Source organism: Melanotaenia boesemani, chromosome 12 (assembly GCF_017639745.1).
Source record: "Melanotaenia boesemani isolate fMelBoe1 chromosome 12, fMelBoe1.pri, whole genome shotgun sequence".
Lineage (NCBI taxonomy): Eukaryota > Metazoa > Chordata > Actinopteri > Atheriniformes > Melanotaeniidae > Melanotaenia > Melanotaenia boesemani.
In genome coordinates, this window is record NC_055693.1 from 12142839 (window position 1) to 12160073 (window position 17235).

General features: G+C 37.7%; 1 protein-coding gene across 1 annotated transcript; it reads left to right on the forward strand.

The window, feature by feature from the left end:
- Positions 1-1497: 1497 nt before the first annotated feature.
- Positions 1498-17235, forward strand: tspan7b (tetraspanin 7b). Its single transcript, XM_042001528.1, has 8 exons — positions 1498-1662; positions 11821-12009; positions 12290-12364; positions 12456-12551; positions 13591-13746; positions 13968-14051; positions 14178-14259; positions 14346-17235. The coding sequence occupies exons 1-7, from the start codon at positions 1597-1599 to the stop codon at positions 14244-14246; spliced, it is 735 nt and encodes a 244-aa protein (XP_041857462.1). The 5' UTR covers positions 1498-1596; the 3' UTR covers positions 14247-14259; positions 14346-17235.

Sequence of the window (17235 nt, forward strand, 5' to 3'; positions counted from 1 at the left end):
ATACCATCAACTGTTCCTGTAGAAAGGAATTCCACGATCAACATCTGCAGAAAGCTGCAGAGTTATTAACCCACTGTTTCTGTACTGATGTCACTTCCTTGGCTTTTAGTACACAATCACCTTTAAAATCCATTTAACAGTCCATGAAGTGCTTAATGGTTTTGGCCTTTGGTACGTCTCATTGATTTTAACCCAGTCAGTCCTCTCAGTTCAGCAGACGTAGGTCCTAGTTGTTCCCAGAGTAAAATCCAACTCTGCCTTCAGTTGCTGTGGTCCTGTTCTCTGAAATTAGTTGCCTGCTGATTTTAGGTCCATCATTTCCACATTCAAAAATAAACCCAACAGGTTCATCCTTCCAGGCCTATGCTTTATTTTTCTGTGTATATTGGGATGTTTGCTTTTTGTTTGTCATATGTGGTTTGGTGTCTCAGGGGTTTCTGTTTTATTATATTGATGTTTTAGGGTTTTGATTGCTGTGTGCTGTTTGATGTATATTATGTGAATCTTTATCATATCCTCCATCTTACTTATGCTTACGTTTTACTGAGACCACTGACATTGCTTTCAATATGAATGTGGATCCTCTGTGGAGAGCCATACAATAAGATGAAAATGTGGAATAAACTCTGCTAAACTGGATGCTGGCTCCATCTGAAGGAGGACAGATGCTTTGTCAGATTGTACTCATAATGAAGGTTTGAGGATTTTTTCAGTTTTTGTATATTTTTGTGAGTTACTTTTTAGTTTGTGTGAGTGTGTAAAATTGGCTACCTTATGTGGATAGATTTATGGGTGTTTTTTATGGAAATTTCCAACTTGTGCTACATGTATAGTTGTGCTGTAAAAGTGTGGAAATACTTTGTGATTGGGATAAGTTCTGCATTCAAAAATGTATGCACCATGCAAAGGGTCCTTTTCTAAATATATATTTTCATGAAGAAGTTACCTCATTGGTCTTGATATCTTCAGATATGATAACTTAACTGTGCCAAAATCTTTGAGTTTCTTTTTTTATTATTTTATTTTCATTTATTTTTGGCTACCGTTATTTCAGTGGGTCATGTAATTAATACTAAAGCGTTATGTTATGTTTAATCCAATAACTGTTGTGAGCCCAGTATTGTACACCATTCTGTATTAATATATCTGAGAATGAACGTCATCAATAGAGTAACTGATAAATAATTGAATAACTGACACATTTATGAAGCCTTACAATTACACAAAAACAAAATCAAAATTTTATGAAGTGTTTTGAACACAGCAGTGTTTAAAAGAAAAAAAGAGGCCACTTATTAATTTTGCTCTATGTAATTTCATAAGCTACTTGAACCATTACTTCTGAAGTGAGACCTACATTTTCCATCTGCCACTGAGAAAACCCTAACCTTGCATAATGGGAATATACTGAATCTTTCTCCACGGTAACCGAGAATATAATTTATCTGAAGCTAAATACAAAGTGAAATCTCAGTGTAACCTGTCCTGCTAGTGACGCCGTGCGGCGCATCCGCACAGGGCGCAACGCGGCAGCTCGCGGGGACGTTTCTGTTTTTTTCCGTTCCCGTTATCACCATAGCGGCTCGTAGGTCCACAATGGAGACCAAACCAGTTATCACCTGCCTTAAAACGCTCCTAATCGTCTATTCCTTCGTGTTTTGGGTAGGTATCTCATCACTTTCCTTCTTTCTGTTTTTACATTTTCAACAGCCTTGCAGAGGACGACGGCAGACTGTGTCCGTCCGCAGCTGCGTGTTTTTGTGAAGGGTGGACGGTGCCAGCATCATTGACGGATTCATGCTGTTGTTTGAATAAATGGTCGAATGATGTACCGCCGCCCTTAACGGTTATATATAAATGTCTTCGCAAGCTTCCTTTTTATATAACTGGGGTTAAGGTTACACATGGTTTTGGCTGCTGGGCGTCAGTGGGTGTATCACACATCGTAGCATCATGGTTGTTGTCAGTTAGCGAGGTGGAGGATGTTAACATCCCCGCAACGATTTAAGTCCTGATGAGAGCAACGTGAAAGGCCTAGTCTGTGTGGTAAGGCCCATTTTAAGGAAATTTTCTGGCCACATCCTTTGCATTTTGGGCTTGTTGCTATAGAATCTTAAAGGGACCCTGCAGCCTTAGTATATGCACACTATGGTGGAATGCAGCATCGATAAGGATGTGCTTTACCTGAGTATTTTCTCACTTCACATTTCGTTAGAAGAGTGTAGTACTATGCTAAAAATCGCGTTGTTGCCACCCAAGCAAAAGTCTTGCTGATATTGTGAACCAGTTGTTATTTTAACAAAAATTAGGATGTGATATTTCACATTTTTATTTTATTTTATTATTATTATTTGTCGTTATAGCATTTTTTTTGCTTTATATAAAAACACAAGTATTAATCAAACAGTAAAAAAATTTCACAATAAGTAGCTATGATGTTATAACATAAGAATTATGGTTATAAGAAAATACTGCTAAAACGTTACAGTTTTAATTTTGTTGTGGGAGGCAAAAACAGAGTTTGTACACTTCTTCCGAGCTTGAAAGTCAGTATTCTTTCAATGGTTGTCAGGAATAGTTCTTGAAAAATTCTTGAAAGAAACTCTTCTTTGGATGTTGGTTGTCTTTTGTTCTGTTCTCTGACAAGATTACCCCACACTGCTTAAGTAATGTTGAGGTCCAGATTCATCTCTCCCTTAAGATCTGTTGCTATTTGTTTGAGTCCACTTTTTCTGTAATTTTCTCCATGACAGCCTTTTCTACCTGTTTTAGTTCCTTAAAAATGATCTCCTGTAATTCACTCCTCAAAAGAGACCATTTCAAATGAGGTTGCAGAGAAAAGAAGAAAAATCAACGGAAAGACCAGATGCACTTTTTAGATCCTGTGTCAGGCCTTTGCTGAATGTTTTGTTTCCCCCTAATTTCTTGAGGGCATTTCTTCCAGTTACTGCACATCTGCTGGAAATATTTTCCTCCACTTGTCCAGTTTACCCACTTTTCCCAACAACGCACTGCACACCATCTTGATATATGTTATATTTCCTGCTCATAGATCTTTGCAAATAATCTGGCTGGTGGGGGAAAAATAGGCTATGTCTTGGGCATTTTTTAAGTGCAAGTAAAATCATGTCTGTGGCAGGCTGCTGACAACACAGTGTCTCATGTCACAATTTCAGTTTGGTCCTTTGCTATTTTTCTGTTATGTGTCAATATAACATTGTTCCATCCCTTTAGTTGGATGGTTGTTTAACACTTGAATGATTTATAGTTTAGTGCTAAGTGGCTAAAACAAACAAAAAACCTTCATCTGACAATGGTCATCTACAAGGGCTGAACTAAAAATGCATGAAAAAGCAGCTAATGTCCAAAGTAAAAAACTTTTACACACCTTCAGAAAGTCTGGACAACTATAGTTAAAAGACTACAGCAACTTGTGGCTCAAACATAGAGAAATGAGGGGTGGTATACACGTATCTGATAACTATTAATACAGTTTAACCTATGAACCTGGTTTATGTAATAATGTTTAATGATTTATATTGTGACACTGCTGGTTTTACTAAAGACTTAAGCATTTCTTCCTCGACTACATACAGAAATAGATACAATAGCAGCGGTGGAAGATGTTCAGATATCTGATGTTCAGGTAAAAATAACAGCATAACATTGTACAAACTGCTGAAAAACATATAAACCATGTAAATAATTAACTAAGTGGAAAAGTACAAAATATGTTAGCACTGGACTACAATATCCTGTCATAAACAAAAAGTGCATTCATTTTCTGTTTGTTTGATTTGTTTACTCCAGATGATTCAGATATGCTTTATGGTAACTAGATAATGTGTATATTACTGCAGTGGTTCCCAACCTGGGCTCCCTGGACCCCAAGAGGGTCCCCTAAAGAGCACAGCGGGTCACAAAGGCTTTGACTGTTCAGAGCTGGTATAATTTTAAATGAAGGCCATGTCTACACAGAGACGAGTCGAGGGGTATCCACAGCTTTTCGGTAGTTACATGAAGGGTTCCTCAGGGAAAATAGGTTGGAAACCAATGTATGATAGCACTGTATGGAAATCAAGAACATAACAACTGCTGTTCAATGTAAATTCACCAAAGATATCCTTAGTTAACTGATTAGAAAATAGATTATGAATCTTCAATGCAAATTTTCTCAGGAGATGACATCTATACACCTTTTATTCATCCAACCAGAAGTTTTATATATTATACTTATAAATATAACTCAATATATAAAATATTTATATATTGAGTTTATTATGACATATGGCTAACATAAGCATGTTTTTCTCTCAACTGGCTAAATGATTAATTTTCTAGTCTTAAAATACTTTTTGTACAATTATATTTACAGAATGTGCTGGGAGCTGGTATTGTGTTGTATTGCATTGTTTCAAATATTTAGTTCAACATCTTAGAAAAACTGTAATATGCCTCAACATATCAAGTTCACATTTTCAAACTACTTGCCTTAGTCCTGTAGTAGTTCGAAACACCAACATATCTGAGGCTTTATAAAGCTAGCAAGAATCCAGAGAATTTCCTAAATTTTTGCTGCATAAATGGTTCAAACAATGATCACAGTGAAGCCGTGTTGCTGATGTTTTGTCAACAAAGAAAAAGCAGAAGTATACTAGAATTTACAAGCTGGCAGTATTTCTTGCTTTTATACTGTTCTATGTTTAGACTTGCATGGTAGCAATAAAAAAGATATAGAACAGCACCCAGCCTATTTGCATGAAGACGGAGCATGCATGCTCCAATGTGTGGACGACCGATTTTGCTCACTGTCCAGCTGTCTACCTTTATTGCTGTGCTAAAGTGCACAAGACAAAACCACGAGGCACACTCTGTAGTATGATGCACATCCATACAGCGCCATAAAATAATTAGGGTTGAATCAATACCTCTGGAGGATTTCTATGAAGACCTAATTTATATCACAAAACTGAATTTACGATGCAAAAAACTTCTCGAGATTCAAAGAGTCGCCTATGAATATTAAAACTCAATATTCTAAATACTGGAATTAATTACTCTGAGATAAATGTGTGAAATGAGGAGTGAAATAAAATCCTAAGATCTCATCCCCTCTTTGTTTTGTAGTGGTTTGGTCTGCTCTTAGTTATTCGTTGATTGCCATCCTCAAATAGGATCTGGCAACTGTGCAAGAAACAATCTAAGATGACATGGTAGCCAAGAAAAATACAACATGTAACTGAGTTAGTATAGTTTTGACTATAGTTGTTCATTATAGGTGGATTTCCATCTCCTTGACTTCCGGTGAGGGAGAGTAAAATTTAATAACAGCATGAGATATACTGCCAACAATGTGTTTTTGACGTAATGAGTTTTTTATTCTGCTTCCCACACATTCCTCTGAAGTTTAAGCAATGACAGTAGCTTCAATACCTCTACTTGGCCTTGAAAAAAAGTTAGCACATCCTATCTTTGCAGTTAAAAGTTAAAGCTCTAAGTAAGCTCTCGAGTCATGACGGGTAGAAAGGAGAGCTGAGCTGTTCATCTCCCTGCTCTGCAGACATGTAGTAGTATCACAGACACAGGTTTTTATATTTAGTCTGGATTGGATGGTCTGTAAGCACTCCCTAACATGTAGAGCATCAGGTTTCAGGCAGCCAAAGTGTTGAAATGTCTCACAGCTTAGCGGGTCTCCTCAGCCCCCCAGGCTGAAGCTCAGAGAGGGCACTGCCACTCTGTTCGATGTAGGAAAGATATTTCTGTGCCAAGCCTTGGTTTCACTGTCAGTGGCTTGTCGTGGCCGATGATGTCTCTAGTGTGGATAGCTGTGTTATCGTTCTTTCCACGCTCATACAGGACAGTGGCATGCAGAGCAGGTGGAGGAGTCTTGGGGGGTGTCCTTGCCAGCATATTTTGTCATGGCACCTTCTGTTTCTTTATCAGGCCAAGGGAAGCAGAGGGAAGGGAGGGGGTGACCTGTTTTAAACTCTGTGCTCTAACGACAGGGCCAGCTGAGCATTGAATTTCAAACAAAACCTATGGGGGTGGGTAGCGATGAGGGGTAGTGAGGCTCCAGAGGGGAGAAGGGAGGGCGTCAATGTCTAAATTATTCACCCACATTCTGAACTTCATTCCCCTGTTGAAAAGTCACACGTAAGCACAGATGAGATGATTGTTTGTATGCAAGCGAGGCAGATGTTTGGGGGTTCAGAAATTTTGTTGTTGATGATGTAGGATAGTGGACCCCCATCATGCAAACACTGAAAAGCCATGGACCCCCTGCCCCACTCCGTGCTGAATCATGCTTGGTTTTATGCTTTCAAAAGTGCGATTCTCATAAATACTTTATTCTGGCTGAGTCATGTCCTTCGGTAAAGCCAAAGTAAAATTAACAACATACAGCCTTAGTGTGGACATTAATCACAATGACTGTGAATGTTTAAAGCCTCTGGGACCCCCTGTGCTCTTTGGGGGACCCCCCTAACCCTAACCCAAACCCCAGGTTGGGAACCGCTGATGTAGTTTGTAAACAGAGAGTAAGCTGCTGTCAAAAATGGTGCACTCTGACATCAGTGTGCACTGGCTGTTTGAATCTCTTAAACAGTATATGTCATTACTGATCCACTGAATTTCATCCTGCTGTCCTTCATTTTACCTGGTTAGGCAAGTTTAGGCAAATTTATTTATATTGCACATCTCACGTACAAGACAATTCAAAGTGCTTTACATAAAACATTAAAAGCAACACAGCAGGGTGCAGAAGAATCATTAAAACAAACATTATAAAGAAATAAAAGAATTTAGAAAAAAAGATAAAGTAAAATAAGATAAAATGCAAGAAATAAAAGTTAACAATGTAATTTAAAATTAAAAACAAAAGAGAAAGGAAAAAGGAAGAACATAAGATAAAAGCAGTATTAAAAACATGATTATGATACAGCCGAAAAAAAGCAAACGAGCTTGAACTCAGGTGCCATAGACCCATTTGTTCAAAAGGGTGAAGAGATGTGACAGTTAAATAACAGATCTGTCATTTTAATCGCTTAATGTGAAGCCATTTAGCTTAGTGGTGGGAAACGTTAGCCCTCATCCTGCAAGTTTTCTATGTTTTCCTGCTCCAACACACCTGCTTGGAGTTAATGAGTCACTGTGCAGAACCTGATAGACTGTTAATCCATGTGATTGGAATCAGGTGTGTTGGAGCAGGGGAATGTTAAGCCATATCTCCATGCATATGTCGCATCATACAGGCCTATGTCTTTGCTTCATGAGCAAAAAACAACAGTAAAAAAGAAAGAAAAAATCAAGCAAATATAAAAGTAAGAAACGTGCCCACTGCTTTATGTCTATTGTATGAAAGTCTGCAAATCGATGACATTATCAGCTTTGTGACAATACTGAATTTAAAATTATCCGTGAGAAGACGAATACATTTATTTATAAGTTACTTAATTCAAAGCATTAGACATAAACAACATTTATCCATCAGTGTATCTAGAGTTTCTCAACAAGAACATAGTGTTGGCAGATGACTGAAGAAATAATAATACAGGTTTTATCCGTGTTTGCTTTACAAATGAGACTCTCATAATTGCATTCATGTCTGTAAAAAAGTGACAGTAGTTCATCGCTCTTTAATTGTTTTGAGTTCTACTGTTAATTATGTTATTTATGTCCAATCACAGAGTCCTAACTTCTAAAATGCTAAAACTGAATGAATCGATTGTAGAGATGAACAACCAACATTTTTATTGTTGTTTTAACAACTTTTAACTGTCTCACCATCTTTGCTTTCACATCTATGAGGCAGCTGTAAAAAAGCTCTTACAGATTCACTCTTCACAACCTGTTCATCAAATTTAGCAACAAGCTGGTAAATATAATTTCAAAAACACCTAAAAAGGTGAATTTATATTAAACTTTGATCCATCAGGTGGCTCATATTGTGTGAACAAGTTAATATGATATTCGTCTGTGTTCACTAATGACAAAATTAGTTTTAATGAGCGTTCTTTCAGTGATTGTGATTTACACTGAGAAAAAAAGGTGTTTGTCTGAGCATGTGTTAGCCATGTCTGTGCTTTGAGTCAGTAGATTAAAGAAGCTCAGGCCCATTCGCAACAGAAAACAAGGTATATTAAGAGGTGTGTTAGTCCCTATCTCTAAAAAACATTGCACTGTTGTATAGTTAGAAATTGCCAGCAATATACACCTAGCGTGTTGTTTAGTAGGGTGGCATCCACGTAACCGTGTATATTTTTCTAGCCCTAGCCATTCCTGTGAGTGAAATAGAAAAGAGAGTCATACTGAATGAGAGTGAAGAAGTAAAGTTAAAGGACCTTGCAAAACGTTGTGTGGTATTGATCTGCAGACTAACACCTCTATCTTTGCCCTTTTACCTCTTGATAAGCATTTTTTTCTGATAAGCCAAATCAGCTGTGTTAAACAATTACATTGTTACAAATGTAGGCGCCATGATGGACACACACCTTTAATATCTATGTCTTCATTTAATAGGATGTAGCTAAACGTTCACATTATCACGTAGGAAAATGTCAGATGTCAATTTCATCAAGCGTCAAGGTAAATCTGTGTATTTTATTTAAAAGCGCCGTTCAAAACACAGGAGAACATTGTACAATAAAAACACAGATCATCATTAGAATAGGCATAAAATTCAGATGCAAAAGCACAAACTAAAAGAAAATAAATAAACAAAGTAGAGAAGAGTGAGGAAAATTATGTGGAGTAGGCAATAGTGAACAGGTAAAGTTTGAGTCTGGATTTGAAAAGTGGAAGTGAGGTGATATTTCTGACATCAGGCAGTAAAAAGATCCAGAGCTGAGGAGTAGAGTCGCTGAATGCCCTGCTGCCCATGGTGCCAAGGTGGGGGGAAGGGACAAACAGATGAATAGAGGAGGAAGATGAGGGAACATGATGGAGTGGTGATCTGGACTGAATCAGAAAAAACAAGGAGAGAAAAGGTGGTGGCTTAAATGTATACAGGTCGATTTTAAAGTGGATGAAATGTTTAACCAGAAGCCAGTGAAACTGCTGCAAAGTAGAGGCGATGTGGTGGATGAAAGGAGTTCTGGCTGTAATGTGAGCAGCAGTGTTCTGGACAAGTTGAAGCTTATTTATGGAAGACCAAACAAGAGGGAGTTAGAGTAATCTATTCAGGAGGTGACCAGGGTATGGACAAGGATGATGGTGGTATGGGGGGTAAGGAAGGGGCGGATTAATGTTACATATATGGAAGAATGCAGATAGAGTGCTTTTTTGTGTTTGTGTATGTGTGTGTGTGTGTGTGTGTGTGTGTGAGATTGGAAAGATAGTGTGCTGTCAGTGATGACGCCCAAACATTTAAGATGGGGGAGGGGAAAATAGAAGAGTTATCAACAGTGATGGGCAGTCAGTCAGTTTTGGATAGTGTTGATTCCAACCAGGAAAAACTCTGCTTTATTGGTGTTAAACTGAAGAAAATTAGAAGAGAACTTTAACTTGAGGTCAGTAAGACACTGAGAGAGGGAGGGTGGTGGAAATGTGGAATTTGGTTTAGTGGACAGATAGAACTGGGTGTCATCCACATAACAGTAAAAATGAATATTATATTTCCAGACAATATTACCAAGGTGGAGGAGGTAGATGATAAAAAAAAGGCCCCAGGGCAAATCCCCGGTAGACACATGGTAACAGGGGACAGCTTGGAGGTGAATGATCTGAGCTGTGGCCAGAAAGAGAAGGTTCAAATCAGTATAATGGCATATTTGTGAAACCAATGGATATTTAACTCAATATGTTTTTCTAACTGCCCATCTACTGGAAGCCTGCAGACTTACTAACCATAACTAAACTCTTTGACTGAATAAAGTAATCTGTGCATTTTTTTTTTTTGCCACAAACTCATACCAGTTCATTTTTAAATGAGTAAAACCTATATGTATCACCTATTTAAAGAGGCTTCCAGTCTGACTTCTGTGCTACCCCAGATGACTTACAGATATTGGCCTCATAGTTCAATAGTATGCATGGTTACAGATTTTTACATGACAAACACCTTCTTGAACCAATCATGTTATGTTATGGGTTTCCTTTAAACTGTTATGTGCCCTTATCTGTATAACTCAGCTCTCATAAATGTGCATTCTCTATTGTATTTTTAATAACAATATCGATACTGTATAAAAGGCAACATCACAGGAAATAATGTACCAATGTGAAAGCTGAGCGTTTGCAGAAAGGACAGGGATTTTAATAGATAACCCCTAAAAAGATTTTCAATAAGAATCTCATCTGCATAACAATATACCGTGTGGGTTTCTTATCTCAACATCCAACTGCCCACAGGTCATCAATAATACCTACTCTCACAGCTTTTGCTTATATAAAAAAGACCCTTTTTGCATTGAAGGTGTAAGCACAAAGAGACAAATATAGTAGCTATATTGCTGAAAAATGATAAAGTGCAGATGCAATTAACAGATTCAATTATTAATAATGGTAATGTAATACTAGTTAAGGTTAGATGAGTACATTTGCCATTTGAACTGTTTTTCTACAAAACAAAACAATTTGATTATATAACTTCAGGCATTAGGAATTGTCTTTTGACAATTTATGAAAACAGATTATATTCTTTGTTAGTTGTAGCCTTAAATCAGTCATTTCAGAACACACCTGCACTCGTGTCTCATTCTTCTTCAGACACTGCTTTTTATAGATGTTGTTTTCTCTCTGTAAACAACAGCTGAGACTTTGTCCTTGTGTGTCGTAATGTTGATATGAAAATGGATGGGAGGTCTTTTCATGTTGAGTCGTTTACTCTGTGGCTGTGACAGACTTTTATTAAAAGTATGGCTTAGAAGGACACTTTGCAGCTTTGTTTAAAGAACTACAAAAAAATAACTGAACAAAGAAGCAGTGAAAGGATAGGCAGGCCAGAGACTGGTGATTTGTTATAGTGAAAAAACCTTTGTCCTGTCCTAATGTGCACAGCCTACCAATGGGGCAAAGTGTAAATATTGTTAACAGCTTCAATAACCTGCAGAGGCTGTTTTGACTTGCAGGCAAAATAGGAAGGATGGTAGCCTCGGTGCATGCAAGGGATTTTATATTCATGTTTATGATTTATGTTCCCTTTTTTCACTGGCAAATTTTGAGGAAAGTACTGAAAAATGGAGTGAATCCCTTTCCTCAGTTTTAAACGTTTAAGGTACACAAAGGGATCCGGCACAGACTGTTCCCTCTGTATTCAGAGGGTCTGGCAGCAGGATGGAAAGCAGCCTCTTCTTGGAAGAAAGGATTCAGGGTGAGTTGGCTCTCACTGGAGTCAGATCATCAGCAGCCGTTCCACACCCCGCTCTCTTTCCAGTGCCAGCAAGACAAGCCCTGCTGAGACACACAGCGCTTCAGCTGCCTCGAACAACACGCTCTTTTATCCGTAGCCTTCATTTGAAATGCTAAGAGAAGCGCAACAGGAGGAAGCGTCTCGCTTCAGATCAAAGAGCTTCTTTGATTCGTCCTCCTTCCTTTTCGCTCTTTCTTTGTGTGTGAGTGCAGGCATATTCATAAAGCAGGTGATCCACACCTCATACTCCAGATGATTTTGTGTTTTCTGTCTTCTGTCTCCTCCTCCTTACTCTAATTGCTCTCCCTTTTTTGTTCCACCTTGATCATTTTCTCCTCCTCCCCCTTGACACGCCGCAAAAACACAACTGTTGTAATATCGCACAAGTGCAAAGATAAAGGCCTCTTTCCTTCTTTTATTCTGTTCCCTGTGCTTTCTCTCTTATATCCATCTGCCAAACCCCCTCCCCACAGATAACAGGAGCCATCCTGCTTGCAGTCGGAGTATGGGGGAAGTTGATGCTGGGCCCGTACATCTCTCTGATAGCCGACAACTCCACAAATGCCCCTTATGTTCTTATTGGCACCGGAACTGTCATCATTGTTTTTGGACTGTTTGGATGCTTCGCCACCTGCAGAGGAAGCCCATGGATGCTGAAGCTGGTGAGAGGCTGTGAGAGGGAGGGTGGGTTGTTATGTTGCAGAGAGAGTGAGTAGGTTTGTAGATGCTGATTAATTTCCCCAAGGTCACATGATACAAGGATTAATGTTTGACTTCAATCCTGCAGAGAGGGATAAGAAATCCAGTAGATGCCACAGGGCACTTTGTTTGGGTAATGGTGGTTAAGTGAGTGTGTGCAACCACAGGCAAATGATATTCACCTAAGCAAGAGGGTTTTCATGCTAACTATGCAAATCTTCCACTTCCCTCTTCTCTCTGTAGTATGCCATGTTTCTGTCCCTCGTTTTTCTCGCCGAGCTAGTGGCAGGAATTTCTGGGTTTGTTTTTCGCCATGAGGTCAGTATCACTTTGTGAGAGGTTTTTACACAACAGTTGGGTCATTCTGTGATAATGTGCAGGATTAAGTGTCTATGTTCGCATGCTGCAGATAAAGGGAAATTTTCGCAGGACGTACACTGACGCGGTCCTGAACTACAATGCTGAGGATGAGGCAAGCCGCGCTGTTGATAACTTGCAGCACAAGGTGAGTACCAACATTCAATACAATCAAAGGCTTAAACATAAACGCTCCACATTTATTTAGACCTTGATTAGATTTCACAGAGCGGTTTACAATGTGGTTCTCATTCATAACCACAGAACATCTTATTCTTTATATATAGCAAGATTTTTTGTATCATTAATGTTGACATTGAACTCAACACGTTAACACTGCCTTGCCAAACCATTTGGATTTAACTAAGCAAAAAAGATAAGGGCCTTGTATCTGAAAAGAACTGCAGTGATTAATCTCTTTCAACTGGAAACAAGCATTGACGTTCTTCTCATTCCTTCAACAACCATGTCAAAGCACATCCCATGGTTGAGACCTCTGTTTCAGAGGTGTCTATTTGTGCATGACAAACTAAGAAGAATTATGTAGGTACTAAAACTGAGTGAAGGACTGTCTAATGCATTATAACCTGGAAGGATAATGGTCAACCATCATCTTCCAGGAAGAAATGTGGTCAGGAGAAAATACTTTATGATTGTGATCTGGGATGTTTATTAGTAGGAAACAACTATTCAGTGTAAAAAAAAAAAAAAAAACTCCTGTTTTGGAATGAATGTATACAAGTTCTTGGCAAAAAAATGAATGCCGCCCCAAACGGAGATAAACGTGACATTTATCTAGAAGATAAACTGCAGTCTCATCCCATCAAAAGCTAAAAGAGGCCCAACAAAGTTTGTAGAACAGGAGTATGTACAAGAGTATGTTAGAACTTTTCCTTTATTGGCCTTGCAATGTGTAACAGATTCGTTTTAAGTGAGCAAAAATCCGATTCTGCACTAATGAAAACATTTTGCATTGAACATAATGTTGAATCTTTTACATTTTATCTTGCTTAATTTCTTACACTGGATTTTTAGTCCAAGGTAGAAACAAATGCTAAATTTATTTCAGTTAATGAAATTCTGAGCAAAAAGCTACAGCTCTTCCAGGATGTTAAGTAGTTTAAAGATTACTGAGAGACAAACTTAACCATGAATATTCTCAATTCTTCCTCACTTTCTCTTTTTAGCTCCGTTGCTGTGGAGTTTATAACTACACCAGTTGGTTTGGCAGTGTGTATTACCCCTCCAACGGCATTCCTGCTAGCTGCTGCTTTAACTCCTCTGATTGTAACCCAGAAGATCTTCGCAATGCCACTCTAGCTCCAAGCAAGGTTTACCACCAGGTAAGGTTTTCTATTGTTTTCCTGCTATTTACCTGTTGGCTGCCTGGTAGTCAATGAATCTCATCTATAAGGTCACATCTCACACTCCTTGTATACCTTTTCGAACCTCTGCCTTCTCTGTACTGCCTCAGATACTCTCCCACATACCCATCCTGCCCCTAGTTTGCACATATAACATGCCCCTGTACCCTCTGCAGACTAACCTTCCCCCTGTGTTTCAGGGCTGCTTTGAGTTGGTCACTTCATTCATGGAAACCAACATGGCCATCATTGCAGGAGTGACATTTGGAATTGCCTTCTCACAGGTAAAAATGTATTCTAAAAAAAAAAAAAGTTTACCCTGTAAATAAAACAAGCAATGACAACAAGCGAGGCGTTTTGTAAATGGTCGACAGATGCAGGAGATATTCAGCTTTCTGTCTGTGTTTCAGCTGATTGGGATGTTGCTGGCTTGCTGTCTGTCCAGGATCATCACAGCCAATCAGTATGAGATGGTCTAGCTGATGTGAAGTGGCAGGTGAGCTGTTTAGAATCACACATTTAAAGAATTGAAATCATTTACAAATGATTAAAAAAATGTCATTTTATTTTTCATATAGGGAGGCAAAGAGAAGAACACACAAAGAGTCTTGACACGCAATGAGTAAATTCCTCAAAACACCTCTGAACTGGAATTTATCTCCGTCAGTCTTTCTGCTTGTGATCTTATTGTAATATCTTAATGTACCTTATTGTAAAGCACCATTCCCTGACTCACTGCAGCTGTGTCAAAGCTTTCTATACCACCCATCACATCGCTGCTTGATGTAGATGTTGCTCATTGGCGGTTGTATCAGATCAGTTCAGCCCACAGTTAACAGGGCTGACAGTAGTGTTGGTCTCCTCAGAAAGCCACTGAACATCGTTGTACAGAATGACATTACTTTAGCCTGGAGTTAGTATTTTAATAGGTAGGTTTAGTTTTGCATTTGAATTTGCTATTTGTCACCATTGTTTGTCAGTAGAGAGAAAAGGGAGAATTGATGTAGAGTATTTTTTACCTTGAGATAAAGAATATTTTTTGTCCAAAATGTGAAATTTAAATAATCAGAAATTGAATATCAGTAAAAGCCTTAGTGTGGAGTAAACAAATGTCAATCTTTGTTTTTAAACTCCCACTGGAATTGAAATTAATCAACTTTACATGTTTGTAGCCACTTAACACACTTCAAGTAAAACTTTATGCTATGTAAGATAGTTTGTTGAGCAAAATAAATGCTTACATTTAAGTCTGAGGGCCTGGTCACACCAAATAACTGAGCACATTAACAGTAAACAGTTTATCCATAATACAGATTTATACTATTGATTTCTCATAAATCTATTAAACCTTTTTACTTTGTTATAGCAGCTTTTGCTAAGATACACTACTGGTCAACCACAACTAAAATAAAAACATTAAAATACTTCAATTTCTTTTTCTAAAAGAATGATAAAAAGATGTCTTTATTTGGACTTTATATAACCTATTTCCTCCGAGTGAACTCTATCGAGACCAAAGTCAAAATAAATTTGAAAGCTTTGATTACACTGAAATTTATTGATTTTGTTGCAGAGCATCAGTTTTAAATACTGGTGTCACCAGGTCATTTCAGGCTCCAAACAAATCTCCAAGCTCTCATTTATGTTTTAGTTTAACAGACTTAGTGCAGTCCCTTCTCAAAGACATTTTTAGTACTGGTAAATGAAGACAGAGGACAGATTTAGGCACAAATGTGGCTGGATGCATAAAACTGGGTAGTTTTTGGCTAAAACTGTGTATAAATGTGCATATGCATCATTTTTACTATATATATATAAAGCCATGTGTACATATGGTTCTACTTTAAAAATCATAATCATTGTGAAACTGTGCAGTTCATGAACCTGAATTTCATACTCATTTTTAGCCTTGAATGGACGCAGACACTCCCCAAATTATTAGTATGTTTTGCAACACAACTTAATAAAACATGACCATGGAAGCAATACTAATATTACATTAAATTGAGAGCCTTCTTGATTAAGTAGATAAAATAAATTGTTCTGTTTAGTCCTGCTAAATCCATTTAACAAAGCATTTATCTGAAATTGATAGTTTAGATTATAAATTAAGAATCAACAATAAGAAGTAACATAAGGGTGGAAAAATCAATATCATTCTGATCAGTCTGCATGAAATAATCAGTAATAATTTTTCTGTGAAATTTTGCCACACCTTATTTAACTTTCACTTTAAATTGGTCTAAAATCATGTTTACTTTTGGCCGAAAGAATCCATGAGGTTTGCACATCACTCCATTATACAGTAAATGACAGCATAAGCATGTTTTTGTGTGTATACATTGTTTATGCATTTGGCCCCTGGTGTATCTCAGCATGAGGTGGCAACATAATAATTAGTTTAGGGAAGGACAAAAATAGCAAAACACATCCCTCCAGTGGTGATGCAGGCTGGATGGAAAGCATGTGCAAGGAGATGAAAATCTAACATGCTGCTTGATGATTTAAGAAGCGCTTCATTTTTAGTATTAATGATGTTTTAGGACTTGTTTTCTGTCTTTTCGGATTTAGTGTTAAAACGACCAGCTGAAAATCCTTGTTTTGCTAGGCTCTCACATAAAAGTCAGCAAAGGAAGTTTTTTAGCTTCACCGGGGTCATGAGGTGTTTTCTTCAGGTGAAATATGTTGTAAGCAGTCTGTTACAAAGAGAGATAAGAGGGACTCAAAACGGTGTTTATCTGTGATTTATGGTATTCTGCGTAGTGCATCAACCTGCTGCTGCCATCATCATTCACATCTGTAGATATGTATTGGAAATGTAATTTATATTATGTAATGTTTCTCATTCTAATATGCTAATCAATATAACTGCTGTGTCATGGTTTTGAATCCACATTTTGTGCTGTTAATCTATATTTGTTTAATAGATTTTAGGAAACTTGCACTGAAAAAAAAGTATTGTGGCTGATGTTTTTGTTCAGTAACGCACAATTTAGCTGTATATATATATATATATATATATATATATATATATATATATATATATTATGGTTTGGTTTGTGTTCAGTTTACAGTATAATCCAGTGATTTTAACACGTTTTCTCTGTATGTGTGTGTGAGTGTATGTGATTTTGTTTCTTTACCTATCACTACCTTGTGTGTGTCAGCAAAAAACAAGCATCTAGACATTGTGGCACCTGAAGTGTTCAGTTTATGGTCAGTATTTGGCTGTGGCTTTTCTCTTCTTTGTATTCTTATTCTTTTCTTGCTTTAAGAGCTGTAATTTTATTTTGTGAATGTATGTTTTCCAGATCTCTTTTCTCCAACCTTTTCTTCTGTAAATATGCTGTAATACCATCCAGCTTACACATGGGGTCACTAGACACTCAAGAGGAATTGTTCCATGCTGTCTACTACTGACAAAGTCACCATCAGTGGTCTTACTATCAATAAATATACAGAATAACA